This window comes from Telmatherina bonti (genome assembly GCF_933228915.1).
Source record: "Telmatherina bonti genome assembly, chromosome: 16".
NCBI lineage: Eukaryota > Metazoa > Chordata > Actinopteri > Atheriniformes > Telmatherinidae > Telmatherina > Telmatherina bonti.
Genome location: NC_136614.1, coordinates 15,866,336 through 15,883,356, shown reverse-complemented (window position 1 = coordinate 15,883,356; position 17,021 = coordinate 15,866,336). Strand labels below are relative to the sequence as shown.

The window sequence follows — 17,021 nt, the reverse complement described above, 5'->3', positions numbered from 1 at the left end:
CAAATAAAAGCAGATTTGTCTCTTGCGCTGATATTTGAGTCCATGAACACAAAGATGTACAGCTGAGAAAAAAGCTTTTTCATACAACTCTTTTCATTTGGCCAAGGACAGGGGAGTGCTTTAGAGTTGCCATACTTCCTTTTCACAACAGCTGAGGTGAAAAGTTGAAACGGAAACACTTTTAATAAAGAAAAATAGATCACATTTAACTGCAAAAGACAACCAATGAGCTGATAGATAATCTGTAAAAACCCTTTCTCAAGGGGCGCTCACAATCCATCCATTTCTTTGTCCTTTGAAATATGCACCTACTGGTTCAGAGCACGGTTGCTTTTCTCTGTTTCACCATTGTTTCAGCTAAAAATCTACAAAAATCAACCTTCACAGGGAAGCTTGAATAAATCATGCAGCAGAATGGCACCTGATAGGAATTGCTATTGCACTCTGGTTCTGAATGCATGCGTGGGAGAGGAAGAGAGTACAAGAAAAAAAAGAAAAAAAAGAGTGATAAACAGCCAACAAGAGGAAAGGGGCATGAGCAGAGACAGAGATGGGAGAGAGTGAAAGAGTTTTCAATAAAAAACAAAACAAAAAGCAGGGGGCACAAGACCACTTTGTTGTTCTTTGCCACCATGGCAGTAAAAATGAAAGATGAAAGATTAAGACCTGATGCCTGCGTTGCAACGTGAGATCAACTTCTGATTGCTGAGCCAAATACTGATTTATCCTTGTTTGTATGCAAGTGTGCAAATCAAACTCAGTCCAGGTTAAATGTGCACACGACAATGTGCAAGCAGATGTTTACGTGTTTAAAAGAACGCGGATGCAGGGGGAAATGAATGCATTCAAAAGCTTGATGATTACATAAGAAGACACCTTTTTTTCCGGCCAGTTTCCATGGAAACAGCTAAGAACCAACTAGCATCACTTCACTGTATGTGTAGGTGTACGAGCCATTAGGAGAATGTTGTCCAGAGGTGTTTCAGAAAACTCCCTCAATAACCTGAAAACGGTGAGGAGACAGCAGAACGGCATGGAGATGCAAAGATGTTTGAGCTGCTCAACGACCAACAATATAGTAGGAGAGACTGAGTGGGCCAGGTGGATGATTAATGACAGCCGACGGCATTTTCCATTGATTTGGTTTCTTTGTGGTATTCTATTCAACACATGAATGAATTTGTCTGCAAAGAATGAAGCTGAATTCTATCTTAACACAGCCTCTAACAACAAATGTTTTTTTTTTTTTTGGTCATATGTACTGTATTAGTGTGCGTTCTCTAACCTCTAGACGTTTGACCACTTCTTTGAAATCCTCTGTATTATTACTGATGCTCCTCAGAGACACACTTTCTCCTCTCTCGTAGAAAATCTTTAAAGACACGGGACTGCTGAGTGTCCAGCCAATCACATCCTTTGTGGCACAGTTGAACACCACAGCCTTGGCCTCCTGGTCCAGCAGGATGACAAAGTCATTGGAAATGGCCAGAAGAGCCTCGAGTTCCCCTCCGTTCCCATGATCCTCAGCATGAACAGGCCAGGTCACCGCTCCAAGGCTGCGCAGCTCTGCTCCTCCATATGGCCGACTCTTCTCCTTCTTTTTATGAGCCAGTGAAATGAAGGGGAACTTTCCAGATGGGTCAATCGACGTGCTGGTGGTGTGGCGCTCAGCCAGGTCACGCAGGTACTCCTGGCGCGTTCGGGTAGCCATGGCCCGAAACTTGTGTGATTTGTGGGCAGCATTCTCTGCATTGATGACTTTGGCCAGCAGGAAGTCCCGGAACACAGACGACTTGGGGAAGGTCACACCCTCTGGGATCGGAGGGCCGAATGAGGGCACGTCTTTGGAACGGGTCACTGCCACACTACAGGAGAGGAGAACAGAGAGGGAAAATAAATGAGGAAGCCAGACAAGCAAACAGACGAAAGTTAAGAAATCTGTTTTGTTTGGTTATATACATAAAATAATTCCTCAAGACCAGACAAAAACATTTACATAGATCTAGTTTCAGTCTCTTTTTCCCTGTGCAAAAACCTTTTTTTGGTTTCTTTATGACCAAAAGTAAACCAGTCATTCTGCCATTTCTATTTCACTAACAGTTTTATGTCTGCAGGGAAACTTCAATAATTGTGTGTTTGCTGGCTTTTCTCTTCTCCTTTCTTTCCTCTTTTATTAAGTCCCTGGAACTGCCATCTGTGGCCGTTTGCCCTTTGTGGTATGTCAGGAACTCAGCCGAGCAGCCGTGGAGAGAGATGGAGAGGGAGAAAAAGAAGATGAAGGGAGACTACTACACCGGACCTTCTGCCAAAATTCCCTTAAAGCCAAGAGTGAGACTAAAGAGAAAACGTGTCAGAGAAAAGAGACAGTGGGAGGATATGGAGAGGTGGGGGAACAACTACTTACTGAAAAGCATTCCTATCATACGCAAGACAAAAAATGCTTCCAAAGATCTGAGATGCAAATCGGGTTAACTAATATGAGCTTTGCTTGTACATGGGTCACTTGTCCGAGACTCAAGCTCATCTCAACAGAATTACTGTAATCACAGATCCTGTCACTGGCGACAGCTGCCAAGTAACAAAAGTAGCACAGGAAGTCTGAGCCCCTCATCCCACATGCCACCCTGCTGAGAAGCATCCACACGCATGTTGGCATACAGATTAATCGCATCGCCTAATAAGCAACATTTATGTCACCCACATGTTTCTAAACATACCTGAGACACCCTGTCCTCACTGGAGACATGTGGTGTTCAATTATACTGGCTGTCAAATTGCTGACACCTCATTTCTCACCTATCTTTGTTTGTGACAGACTGAGGGGAAAATGGGAAGTTTTTTTTTTCCTGATGAGAATGGCCTCAGAGAGTAAACACAGCATTTAATGAATGAAAGATGGAAACAGATTACAAGTGTTAGTGTGTGGAAATGCTTGCATTTCCCTTATGGTTTGTGTGCTGAACTCTGGACAGTAACAGGAAGCGTGCAGGGAAGTGCTGTATGAAGACATGTTACTTAAAATTTTGATTTGTTTATCATGTTGACTGTCAGATGTTGCAGACGGACATGAATGTTCTCCCTCGACTGCAGATCCTTTATTTTCATTTCTACCAGCTGAATCTGCTGAAACAGCTCAATGAAAACAAATGTGCAAGTCCTGAAAACGGCACAGTAGCTTGCCTTGCAGCACTCTTAATAAAGCGGTTAGTGGCTTGTAATCAGTCACCAAAAAAAAAATGTTGACTGACAGCTCATGCACAGGAAGGCAACGGCACTGCAGCTTGCTGTATATCTGCCTGCATTTCTGGAAATGACGAATGAATCATGCAGGGTATTTTGGAGAGCAGTAGGTAAAGTGGCTACAAGCAGGCTTAAATAAAATGTGACCTTTTATTCCAATTCTTCTCTATCACTACAAACATCACTAAATGCATTACACTGGAGCTCTGAAAGCACTTGTTCTGATCTCAAACACCCGTGAGTCAGTCAAGCAAGGACCTGTGAGTCATGCCGGACAGAGAAAAGTGATGGAGAAATGTTGGTAGGAGCAGGGAAGCGAGACACGCAGACAAAAGAATGAATGAGAAAAAAAAAAAGGGAGAACGGATGAGGAAAGCTGTAGAGGGTGAGAAGAGGAGAATGTTGTACAGTGGCGGTTGCTGGGCTTATGTGGCTTCTGTGTGATCCTCGTGGCAGGAGGTTTGCCAGTAGAAATCAAAGAGCAGATTCCTGTGGTTTTCAGTGATTTGTAGGCATATAAATATAAATATCCAGTGTGTGGGCAGCTCTGCTCTTCCAGTATCCATGACCTGCTGCCCACTGGGCCAGGCCAAGAAAAAGAACATGTCAATACCTGATGGAGTGGGAGGCTTTGAGGTGGACGTGTGTGTAAGTGGTGATGTGGGGAAGGTGCATACAGTAAACTATGCTTTTGTCTTTATGTGACAACTGGTTGTACAAAATGTAAAATAATTTACTTCTTTACAGGGAAGAGGCAAACATCTGTTCATGAGGAAATAGATATGAAATTAGAATTTTACAAGCAATAATAAAATTTCATCAGGACCAGGATGGAAATGTTTAGTTTTATAGAAAGCTTCTGTAAAGCTGACTGCAAACTGCATCCGACCAGGATGCAGTTTGCATTCAGCTGAGCAAAAGAGATATGTGCACTGCAAGGCATCAGAATAAATAACACAAAATATCCAGAAGCATGTCCATGTTGGAAAGGTTCATGTGGAAGTCAGGTTTAGTTCTGTTCCAATCACAGCTGGATCTTTTCAAGGGCCCACGTATTGTGTGTTCAGTAGCTCCTAAGACTTACTTCATTCAACACTCATTTTCAGTCCAGTCCTTCACCATTTGCAGATTAATGTAATTTTTGTTTGCAAAGCCAGTTAACACTGACATGAATCATTTGAGCTTAAAAAGAGAAACTAACTCAAAGATTAAGCAGTGCTGTGTTGACACAAAATAACTCATCTTAAAGAGCACCTTTAGGCATTTAAAAAGCAAAAAGAAACATCAAAAAGCCAAAGATATCATAAAATGGCATTTTTGTACAAAATATGGTCAAACAAGCCTGATTTCAGAAGAGCTAATAGTTGAAACTTCGGCATAAATCAGCATGGTGTGGAGCGTAAGCAGTCTGAGGTAGTGATGAATCCACCCAGACATCAATGTCACTGAAGCGGTGTGGAATAATCTTGACAGATAATGGAACAAAAGGCCGCCAACATCCAAAAAAAGAGCTTTGGAAAGTCCTTCAAGAAGCTAGTCTACTTAAAGAAAGAACAAAAAGCTTGTATAAGACTGAGACCATGTTGAAAATAAAGATGGTTAAATATGTGTTTTAGTCTTACAAACTATTTGCATTTGTTTGTACACATTCTGAGCTAATATAAAGATAAATGAGGGATGGTTCAATATAGTAGCACAGCACTGTATCAAGGGTTAAAAAACAAAACAAAACAAAAAAAAAAAACTTTGAGAGGAAGAAACGTAGCACTAGCATTCATTTCACATAGCAAATACACAGTGGGGAAGGATGTGTAAATTTTGGTATCAAGTTTTTGATTAGTCAGCTGCACCTTGTTTCTTTCAGCAGAACTGCAATATATAGAAGGAAATGCTAAACTTCAGTTATTAAAATCAGTTTGGGCTGCTTCATCTGGTCGTGATCTCCAGCTCTCACTTGAGCAATTCGCAGTCGAGTGTGAAGCGGCTGGGATGAGAATCAGCACCTCCAAATCTGAGACCATGGTCCTCAGCCAGAATAGGGTGGATTGCCCTCTCTGGGTCAGGAATGAGGTCCTGCCTCAAGTGGAGGAGTTTAAATATCTCAGGGTTTTGTTCAAGAGTAAGGGAAGGATGGAACATGAGATCGACAGACGGATCGGTGGGGCGTCTGCAGTAATGTGGACTCTGCGCCGGTCTGTCGTGGTGAAGAAGGAGCTGAGCCAGAAGGCGAAACTCTCGATTTACCAGTCGATCTACGTTCCTACCCTCACCTATGGTCATGAGCTGTGGGTCGTGACCGAAAGAACAAGATCTCGTATACAGGTGGCTGAAATGAATTTCCTCTGCAGGGTGGCCCTTAGAGATAGGGTGAGGAGCTCGGTCATCTGGGAGGGGCTCAGAGTAGAGCCGCTGCTCCTCCGCATCGAGAGGAACCAGTTGAGGTGGCTAGGATATCTGGTCAGGATGCCTCCTGGACCTCCCTGGGGAGGTGTTCCAGGCACGTCCCTCTGGGAGGAGACCCTGGGGAAGACCCAGGACACGCTGGAGGGACTATATCTCTCGGCTGGCCTGGGAACGCTTCGGGATCCCTCCCGCAGAGTTGGCAAGTGTGGCTGGGGAGAGGGAAGTCTGGGCTTCCCTGCTTAGGCTGCTGCCCCTGCAACCCAACCCCGGATAAGCGGCAGAAGATGAAGATGAACAACATCGTTTCACTGCTGCTGTCATGTGTGTATTCATATCCAAAGATGCAGATCTGTAGTGAGCAAGCGGCCGAAATAACCAATCAGCCAGCTGTAAAGATTTGCTTTTATTCAACTGAATCAAAGCAGGTGGAAACCAAAGTAAGTCCAGAAAACTAATTCCACCCACCTTTACAATGGCAAACACACTGATTGAGCCAAGCATAACTATTCAGAGCAGCAAAGGGTATTTTAGTCCACTGCCACATAGTGTGCGTCCTCTTCCATCCTGAGGAAACAAAGCTCCAGAACATTTAGGCAAAATTTAGTTAATTCATCATGACTCAGTTGGATTTCCTGTGGAGACTGAATCATAACTTACTTCTGAAAGCCACAGTTTCACCGACATGTAGAGTAAAACTCATTTTTACTTCAAAAACTTCATTTACATTCATGAATCACCAAAAGTACAGAGGAGAGAGCATTTGTTCAGCATTCAATCTGTTGCCTGTTGTACATGTGTGTGTGCATTTTAGTGTTGCGCGGTAATGAAGTGGCTGTACGGGGAACAATTAAAGCCTCACACAATGTGCTTAGACAGCAATTAAAACAGCCATTAGTGGAGTCAAAGAGAGCCAGATAAGACAGAACGACAGAAGGCGAGATAACAAGACACACGGAAAAACTCAATGAAATGTCCTTCACAGCTTAACCTTCTTAGAAGGAAGTAGAGGTATGGCAGAATTTTAATTATTTCTCAGAAATGATTCAGTGTGGTACATTGGGTTTTAGATTGAGCATGTCAGACAAAGTGGTAATAAGAGCTGTAGAAAAAGATCCTGAAACCACCTACTCCATGACAACGACGAACGAGCTCGGCACGATTCCTCTTGGAGCAACGGGATCGACACACGAGGGGTGATGTCGCCTCCTCAGTACTATAAAACTTTCGCACTGAGGTGAAAAGCGCTGCCTTCCTCCAGTGAAGCGACAGGCAACATTCGTGCATGTGAAATTTCTCCCTCGTTCACATAGATGTTCGAACACGGGGGCTTGCAACATGACACAAGAAAGTTACAAGATGATCAAGTTTTGTTGCTGTTGCACGGCTCTACAACCAATTAGTGATGGTTTCAGTGACTGATAAAGCAGAACCTGGATTTATCTGCATCGGGCTTGAGGTCTGATATTCACCAGGCTGTTTCCTCGTTTTTACAATAAACCCAGCGTTGTTGTTTTCTTTTGTAAGGTAAAATTAACAGTAATTTTGTCAATTTGAGCCAAATCTCCAGACTCTTCATCTTTCATGCTTTATCCGTCACCTACCGATTTGAAAATGCAAAAATTCCTTCCAATATCAGAGCCAATCACATTTCTTGGAGACGAGCAACGCAAGAGAGTGATGTGTGACGCTGTTGCTGCTGTTTGTTGTGTCCCGTGTGTTGGGTTTCACCTGAGTGGCGATGTCGCTGCAGTTTGTCAAAATGAAAGATTCTCTTTTAGTTCCAGTAACTGCATGTTACCGATCCCAGACAATAGCAGCAGTCGCTCCAAAGCAACAAGTAGGGGTGGGATAATCAAATCGAAAAATCGAATATCAGGATTTTTTGCTTTACAGTTTAAAAAAAATTTTTTTAAAACAAAATGAAAGGAAAAAAAAAAATTCAAATAAATAAAAATAATCTTGTCATTTTTATTGTTTTTATGGATCTTTTTACTTGTCTTCTTGGGCATTATAGCAGCAGAATGATGGTCTGGTTACTGTGTTTTTTCTTCCTAATTGAAATTTAAAAAAAAAAAAAAAAAAAAAAAGACTAGCAAAAAAAATTTTGTACATTTTGTATTGTTTTTAAGTGCACAAAAATTAGCGATATAGAGGAATTGTGAGAATCGCAATTTAAATTGAATCGGCATCCAAAAAAATCAGAATCGAATCTAAACTAAATCATATCGTTACAGTCCAAATAGAAAGGTCCAATGTGAATGCATTAATGCTGCTGCAATGTAGCAGTTCAGCAAACCTAGCAATTCTGAGTATGATTTCTCACACCCTCTAATTTCCATAAATTCAAGCAAAAACACAGACTTCTCCCCACTTTCTTATTTATGTCAAACCATACGTAAAGCTAACTCATAGCAAAAACATTCATCATATTATCTGCGGATTTTTTCGTTGAATCTACATGAAAAAAAAAGTGTTTACAATAGTTACAGAATGCATGAGGGTCTGTCAAATGTCTGTAGGAGTGCCATTATTTTTTACATCAGCTTCAAACAACTTGCATATTCTTGTCCAGGTCCGTCTGTCCTCGTTTTCATGAAAACTGAAAAATTTCCAAATGCTAGCCTTAAAACCTGATGTGCCAAGCAAGCTGGTGCCTTCTTGGTTCTTCTTCTTGGTGCATGGACCTTCTCAGTTGCCATTCAGACACTTTACAGACTAAACGTTATCATGCAAAGTCATATTTGAACAATTATGCATTGCAACTGAATTGGCAAATGTCACATTGTGATAAATGGATTAAACAATAATTCAGTTAATGAACTCTCCCCTAACTTACAGAGTTAGGTATTACATGAATGAAACACTGAAAATTTAGGAGCATTTATAGCAAATATGTGAGTTTGCTTTAACATGTATGGATTCATATTAACACAAAAAAGGACCTCATTTCCAAAGTTAAAGAGCATGTTTCCTGCATTAAAACTCCCAGCTGTGAGCTGCATGTGTTAACAAAAGCTGAAACAAAGTCAGGACCAACAAGTCCAAACCATCTCCTGCACATATCTGGTATTCAAGCTTGACACAACTGGACAGCTAATACTGAATAACATCCAGTCCTGTGTGTATTGCTAGAATATTCTGTGTGGTGCTGCTGAACCTCACCTGTAGGAGCTGTTGTCAGAACAAGGGTTATGTGCCTGCACAATCACAAAAACATGCTGGAAGTGTGAGCGAATGTTTTTCGGGGTGAAGGGGAGCGCTCCGGGTTCCTGGAACACAATCGTGACGATATCATTCCCAATATGTCGCTTCCGCAGTAGCTGGAAAAAAAACAAACAAACAAAAAAAAATCAAATCCAGAAAGAATTACTGTTAAAATAATGAAATAAAATTCACACACCAGATATAAAAGTGACCTCATTATACAGGATAATAGAAACTAAAATGCATCTCTCGGATTCACTTAGCCATATTAGCTCCTTGTTATTAATAAACAGTGATTCAACCCTTAACATTACCATGATCTAACCTACCTGCTGCTTATTGTTGGGTGTGTAGGGCAACATGGTGGAAACATGAAACATGATCTCATAATCCTTGTAAGTTGTGTACAAGGAGTGGGTCCCTGTTGAATCAGCTGAGGAGGACACAAGCACATGCAAGTTTCAAATTTTCAAATATGGAAAATAAGTCTAAGAAATCCACAAGACTGCATTATAATTCTCTCTGGAGCATATCCACATATCCAAGCAAAACATTTTTATTTTCCTTTCATGTTCTGCAGACGAAGCCAGTGTTTGACCCTGGTACTTACAGGAATCAATGCGACTTAATACCCACCTCAACAGTATTGATGTGCTCTAATCAAGTAGTAAAACAGGCACCAGGTGGTTAAATGGCCATGCTTAGTTTGATTACCTTAAATAATTCCATTTCCTCTATGGGGATTGATTTGCACAGCTTTGTTTCATTCAGTAGGGTTTACAGTAGGTTGCATGACAGAATTGACAAATATTTAGATTTTGCTGAGCATCTGGAGTCATGGATTGATTAAATAAGAACACTTGTCAGACTAGACATCAAACACACTTAGAAATTTTGAATGGAGGTAATAAAAGACTGGTGTCGACCTCCTTTTGTAAAAAATGGAAATGCTGTGAGATGAAGGCAAAGCAGATCAGACAGGAGAAACGCAGGATAAATATGGGCTTTGCAACTGAATTATTTAACACCAAAGGCCACGTGTTGCATGTTGGAAGATTTCTGAGTCGTTATTAGAAAGTCAAAGAGCAAGACCTAGATGTTTCAAACAACGCATGTGTGAGATTTCCTGAGAGAGAAGTCGCATGAACACAAAAAGCCTCCTGACACGTCATTTTAAATCTACCGACCAAACGAAAATATTTTACTAATTTCTCTACTTCTGATTTCTGCCTTCACCAACAAATAACTCTGATAGCAACCCCAGTGAAAGGAGGAACTCTGCTAAAACGGACATAACAGGTTAACCATTGAACCAACTACTCTACGATTTGGTTGAGCAAACTTTTCAGTGATTAAATCTTATAAAACGTTTGTAGAAATAAAGCTAGCTGAGCCATCTCTTTCGAGTTTGGTATCTAATGCCAAAATTATGTGTTTGTTATCAATTACTGACCCAAATTGGATGCATTTCACTGTTGTTACCATTACTATCACTACTGTTATTAGCAGTTATTAAAAGTGTTAACATTGACTCTTTTTTGAATCATTTTAATCCAAAGGATAAGAAAAATGCAAGGAAGCATTATGTGCATTGTGCATTTAGTGTGAAGATTTTCAGGGTCGAGACACTGAACATGATGTATATACACTGTTTTAAAAAGAAGGTAGAGACTTTCTGAAACCCAAAATGTGTCTAATGCATTAGATAAAACCCCTAATCGTTGAGAGCTGCTGTCAACTTATCCCAGCTGAACAAAACTAGATAGAACTCCAGTGGATGCGAGTCGTTGCTAAATCCTTCCCCACTCTACGATACAATATAATGCAATGTCTCAACGTCTATGGGTTTTTGTTTAGTTTCGCAGGATGTCTGTTATCGCCTTTTCTTTAGGTTTTTCTTTTTTTGGCTTAGATGTGTTTGAGTCCTCTGTGTCGTTACATTTTCACTTCCAGCTTCATCTTGTAGAGTTTAACTCTTTGCATACTTAGTTGAATTCACAACTGAGTATGTCACAACTGCTTCTCATCTGTTTGTTCCTTAGTTCATGTTCATGTGTTGCCATGTTGGTCATTTTGGTCTCCATTAGCCTTGCAATCTATCGGTCCGTCTTGCCAGTTTAGTCAGCCCATCAGTCATCTACGTTTTGCCTTCGTTTCTGGAAGTTCCTGCTTTTCTTGCAGGTTTGTTGTCATTAAACCATCTAAGTTATACACCTGCCTGTATACGTCTCAGTTCAACGTTTGTCCTTGTTTGAGTCTTCTTGGATTATAACGCTACATAATATAACAAAATACAATGTGATACAACAGGATATTAACGTTCCCTTCTGAAATTAATCTTATATCTAAATACTGTCCTCATAAATGTCCCAGGTAAGTGGGTTCAATAAAAAAATTAAATAAATATATATGGGAATATGTATCATGCAAGACCCCAGTGTTCGTAGATATTGAGTGGCCATTTGAAATAATATGTATTCCAGACATCCAATATTAAAACACCAGGAAAATAGTGGAATTTCAGCACATATACATACTCTTTGTGTCCAGCTGAGCTCTATACTTGGTGAAGCCTTTGAGTCTAACCCTCTCTCCCAGCAGATGGAGGAACTCTTCTAGTGCAGGACCGGCTGCTTCGTTGTTGTACATCTCCTCCTCACTGCTCTGGCCTGCCATGCAGTACATCACCCCCACCTTCCGCTGGAAGCTCAGCTGGAGGGAAAACATAAACTAGTTTAAACAGTAACTACTAAGTTAAATCAAAGTAACTGTGTCGACATTTTCAGAAAAACTTGTGTTGACATTTTAACAGTAACCTTGAGTTGTTCAGTCGTGATCATGGTGCCATTTTACTCAGAAATTATGCTGACATTTTCAGAGGTTTCATCCTTTTCTGACAGCATCAAGGAGCAGCAGCATCAAAGAGCTGTTTAGTAATTGCCTTTTTTTTGTTAGGATTGAGACGTGAATGTACCTGAGAGACTATGGGTGAATAGTTTTTTTTACAATGAATTTAGTAAAAACAATTTATAAATGTGAAAAGATAAATAAAGCTAAAATGAATGAATAGTAAATTATTCCAGCCTGCAGACAGACATCCCCCTTTATGGAAAAAAAAATCTCCCACGCGTTAGGTGATTCATAAAACTGCTCAACACACTCTACAGACCACATAATGCCTGGAAAAATACTTCAGTCAAATATACCAGAGGGATCATCTTTTGGATGAATTTTCACAGTGAAATCAGGTCTTTTTAAGAAATTTAAAAAAAAAAAAAAAAAAACGCCAAATAGCAGTAAACACTGTCTCCTTACCCCCTGCTCATCCAACTTCATCAGCTGATCAGTGACCTTAGGTGTGTTGAGCGCCAGGCGTAAGCAGTGGACATTGAGCTCAGGAACGAGGTATTCCAGTACTTCTTTTAAAGGCAGGCCACGACCAAGACCGTGCTTGGATGTGGACGGTACTGCATCCTCTAGGATGGACCCCCGCAGGGTATTCAGCTGGAGGGAGAAGGAAAAGAGCAAGAAAACCAGGAGTAAGAATCGTGGCAACAGTTTCTTTGCTGAGGCGACAAAACAAACAGTAATTTGCACTGAAACTCGGGAAGTGACCACAACAACTGAAAGTTACGCAACATTAAGAGCAATTAAACATTAAGAGCTATTGGTTAACTCCTTATGCCCCCAGTGTTAATCATTATATGTTTTGTGACCTGCGTTGTTTGATTTTCAGTCTTAGGTTTCCTTTATGGTGCTTAAAATGGGCAGATTGGTCAAATTCATTCTACAAAACAGGCTTATTCAATGCAGAGAATATTGTATGAATTTAATATGTTTGTTTTTCCTTTGATTGTACTGAAACATGATTTTTGAACGGGCTAGGTAATTACAATGACCAAACACAGCACCTGAATCTAACCACATTCAGTCTTTTCTGACAAAGTAATGTTGCTTTGGTTTTTCTTAGCTTGGATCCTCAGGTTTTTAACATTGACGGCTTCTTTTCTGCTCTGTGCAGTAAGTCTGTTCCATTAAAATCCAGCTCAAAAAGTGAAAAACTACCTGCCTAATTTGCTAAAATTGCAGGGTGGTCCTATGATAAACCCCATAAACCTCTGCATCAACTTGCTGCATTGGGGACGAAAGATTACTCATAGAAATAAAACCTTTTCAACAAAAAATCTCATCTAAAAATAAATAGATTCTACTGGATAATAATTTCTGCTGGTACAGGAAAAAGTAAAAAACCACCTTCCTGAGGGAGGGAAAAGGAATTTATGTAGGTTTTGTTGCTGTAGTTTGTACTATCAAGGCATCAGGATAAAATAAGCAAAGAGGACATTCATAAATAAATCAGGAAGACTGTAGAAAGTCTTAAGAACAGGGTATCTTTCATGAGCAAATAAACAGAGCTGGTTGTCCATGGTGGTCCCAAGGCACTTAGAAGTGTCTGTTTTGTGTTTGCTTGGTCCAGTGTCAGTGTGAGCGCACTCCGTTTTCCACAGAGTGAATAGGAGAAGTGCTCTTCACTCAAGAGAGGACAGCAGTCCTTGATGCTTGATGGACATTGAACTTTTATCTCCAAAATCAGTGCATCCCACTCACTCCTACGCAGAGGCCGACGCAGTTTTTTTTTTACCTGCACAGCTCTCTACCCTGAAAACAGCAATTTAGAGGAGAGACAGGGAGGCAAGACATGTGGAGAAAAAGAAACCAGCACAGTAGGCTGTGCGTCATCTTAAGAGATTGCAAAAGCTACTACCCATGTTGTGCTTTAATATAACAACACTCAAATGTCTGAGGTCTTTTTTTAGTCTCACTTTGCCGTGAAATGGCACAGCTCAGTCCTTCACAGATGAAGGCTGACAAAAAATGGTAGGTGGGCGTTCGGCTCCGGGAATGGCGATGTGGATCTCTTGCTTTGGAGGAGGGCGCCACAACTTAGAGGGATTTGCAAAAGATTTCCTGACCAGAATCAACAGTTTGAGAAATGGAAAGAAACAACTGGTACGCTGAAAGCACGTTGAAAATTTAGCGATGTAATCATTTGAGGTATTATTAAGGAACAGAGGTGGCGGCATCTTTAGCTGAAGCCTTTACACTCCCCAGCCCCCTGACTAGGAGCAGATCCTGTGTGTTAACTCCTACACAGTCTGAACCCATAATAGATTCTCTGTAACATCACTCAGTACAGAATGTACTATACTGACACGTCTAAGACCATGAACAGTCTCTGAAAGCGCAGCTATTGATGCAGAGAATGCTGATGAACTGAATCATCAGCTGGAGACAAATCCTAAAAAAAAAACATCTGCACACTTACCTCACTTGTCCTGAGGATGACCCTGTAATTGTACTGCTGACCATGCTCTTTGTGTTCCTCTAACTTTTCCCTCCTCAGACTCACTGCCACTGGGCCCAGATTCTCATCTACTCCCAGATAGTTCCAGTGCTCTGGGAAGGAGGAGAAAGAGGATATGAGGCAGGGATGGTCAATGAATAATTACAGGAAAAAGAGAAAACTACTGAAAAGATTTGGAAATTTTAGGGAAAACATAGCGGTACTCGATTAACTTTCTTCTGCAGCTTGTTAAATATGATCATGAATGCATTATTAGTATAAATTGTAAGGGTGGGAAAATTGAATCGAAAAATTGAAAATCTGGATTTTTTGTTTCACAATTTTAAAATAGATTTTTTTTTGTTTGTTTAAAAAAAATTTCTTTTTTCAATTAAATAAAATTCATCCACCTAAAAATTTCTTTTTGATTGGTTTTATTGATCTTTTTACTTGTCTTCTTGGGCATTATAGCAGCAGAATGATGGTCTGACTACTGTGTTGTTTTCTCCTAACTGAAATCAAGGGAAATTACTAGCAAAAAGAAGTTGGTTTTATAAAAATAAAAAAAAGAAAAAAGAAAGAAAAACAGCAATAGTGAAGAATTTTGAGAATCGCAATTTAAACAATTTAAATGGAATCGGCACCCAAAAAATTGGAATCAAATTGAATCGGGACAAAAGCATATCGTCACAGCCCTCATAAATTGTGTGACTGAAAATGGGATTTCCTTTGCAAATACCATACAAAAAAAGCACATTAACATTCAAGAACATCTATTCTTATAAGTTCAATTATCAAATTCTCTTACCTCTAAGATAGAAATACTTTCGATAATAGTAGGCACCAAGGTCAACATGCTCCACAATGTATCTCTTGGACCTGTCAGTGTGTTGACTTGGCCCATCTTTAGGAGCTTCCAACACAGCCACACCAGCATTGGTAAAATGAGAAGTGAGAGTAGCATCCAAAGGTCCTTCTTCTGTAGTTCCAGAGGAACTGCTCGAGCTCCCACCACTACCTATGCTGCCCTGCTGGAAGAGCGATAACAGAGAAATGTGACGCATTTATTTTTTGGCTAATCTCCTGCATGGATTGCTTCACTTTTGTGTAGGACCACATTAAAAATGCTAAAGTTCAGTCATTGTCTTGATGACAGTTGATGGCAATTCTGAATTCTATGCTTTTCAATTTCTTCCAATACCTGTTTTGCAGGTGAGATGTTCCTCTCGCCCTCTCCTCCAATCTCATTTCTGAAACAAGGACAGCTGAGAACCAAATCATTGCTCTTGTCATCACCGGGGTCCAATGCGGGGTTGGTACTGTGTCCACCTCCTGAACCTTCCTTGCTTAACTCCTCTTGAGAGCCACAAGGTGACCCATACACTCCACTCTGATTGGATGAGAGGGAAGATGAGGCTGAGGCAGCAGCAGCAGCTGAGGCACCGGTCGTGGTGTTCTTGCGTTTGCCACCAGATTGCCGGCTTTGGATTGCCTCGTTGAGGTCAAACAGTATTGACTGGACATCAAAGTGGGCAAAGCCTTTTTGGCAAAACCAAGGTTTAGGAGGTGGTCCGCTTTCATCACCCTTCCCCCCATCCTCAACATCTGAGCCAGCCCTTGACGTGTCACCCTCAACCTTCACACTGCGCAGCTTTCGGAAGATGGACTCTCCACCAGTTTCTGATTTTGATCTTCTTTTCAAGTGCTTCTCTCGCTCCTTCAGTCGACTGGCAGGACTCCCTCTGGCTGGACCTAAAGGTCCATCTGGCAGGTCCAGGGCAGCCTGCTTTATGGGAGCCACAGTAAGGAGTTCTGTTAGCCTCTCTGGAGCTGGGCTTCGCTGATCAGGGGCCTCAGCAGACTGATATCCCTTTAGCATGTCAAAGAAGCTCTCTCCTGACACCCCGTGTTTATCTATAGACGAAGTGCTGCCATACTCGCGGTGCATGGGTGTCCACCCAGAGAAGGACCAGCCTTCATTCCCCTCCCCATCCAGCTCACTGATAGTTATATCACTGTTACTGCGCTGGCGGATACGTCTCATGCCTTTGCGAGGTGAGCCCAGATAGCCGTCTGGTGACAGGAAACGATTGTCCTTCCCTTTGCTTTGCATCTTACTCTTCAGTGTGTTGTGGATGTTGCGCAGCATGGATGAGTCTTGCGGACTTATCAGGTGACCCAGCTTGGCTGACAGATTGCTGTGGGCTTGGACAGCTGACACACTTCCTCCTCCTCCACCTCCTCCACTGCCACTACTACCACCACTGCCCATTCCTCCTCCGCCTCCACCTCCTCCTCCCATAAGCCGCTCTCTGTCCCCACTCCCTGACCCTGAAGAGCTGGTGGTGTTACTGGAACTGGGCGAGTCAGTTTCCACTGTGATATGCCAAACACCACCTCCTCCACCATCTTTTCTTGGAGGCCAATCAGCCACGCGGGCCCGAACCCCCATCTTTGGAACACCGGGGTTGGTGCCTGTGGTTGAGGATGAGGAGATGTGTGCACTCTCACTGCGAGGAGGTGGTGCTCCTCCATTGGGAAGTCGCAGGCGGCGGGTATAGAACTCATCTGTAGCCGGAACGGAGCCCCCAACTGAACGCTCCGTCTGAGAGCGCTTCAAACTGGTCATGGCGAAGACAGGGAAGGGTGCGGGGAGGGGAGATGGGAGGGAAAGGTGAAGATAGGGTATGAATGGGTTTAGATTTGGGTTAACATAATGCCCACTTAAAGTGAGGAGGGAACTTTACATTTGGTCCTGCAGAAAAAGCAAAGAAGAAGAAAACATGAATAAATCTACAGAACAACTAATCAGCAGGAGATAATAATCAGT

The 17,021-nt window shown here is 41.6% G+C and overlaps 1 protein-coding gene across 1 annotated transcript in view; it reads right to left on the bottom strand.

Annotated features, from left to right (window-relative positions):
- Positions 1–16,820, bottom strand: part of sipa1l1 (signal-induced proliferation-associated 1 like 1) — a gene marked incomplete at both ends in the record, with an annotated part of 31,154 nt that extends 14,334 nt beyond the window's left edge. Inside the window, 8 exons of the mRNA XM_079255976.1 lie at positions 1,286–1,865; positions 8,806–8,963; positions 9,177–9,280; positions 11,385–11,559; positions 12,163–12,351; positions 14,174–14,304; positions 15,000–15,219; positions 15,393–16,820. Of these exons, the coding sequence (XP_079112102.1) occupies positions 1,286–1,865; positions 8,806–8,963; positions 9,177–9,280; positions 11,385–11,559; positions 12,163–12,351; positions 14,174–14,304; positions 15,000–15,219; positions 15,393–16,820 (2,985 nt within the window). The remainder of the gene's footprint in view (positions 1–1,285; positions 1,866–8,805; positions 8,964–9,176; positions 9,281–11,384; positions 11,560–12,162; positions 12,352–14,173; positions 14,305–14,999; positions 15,220–15,392) is intronic.
- Between the last annotated feature and the right edge of the window lie 201 nt (positions 16,821–17,021).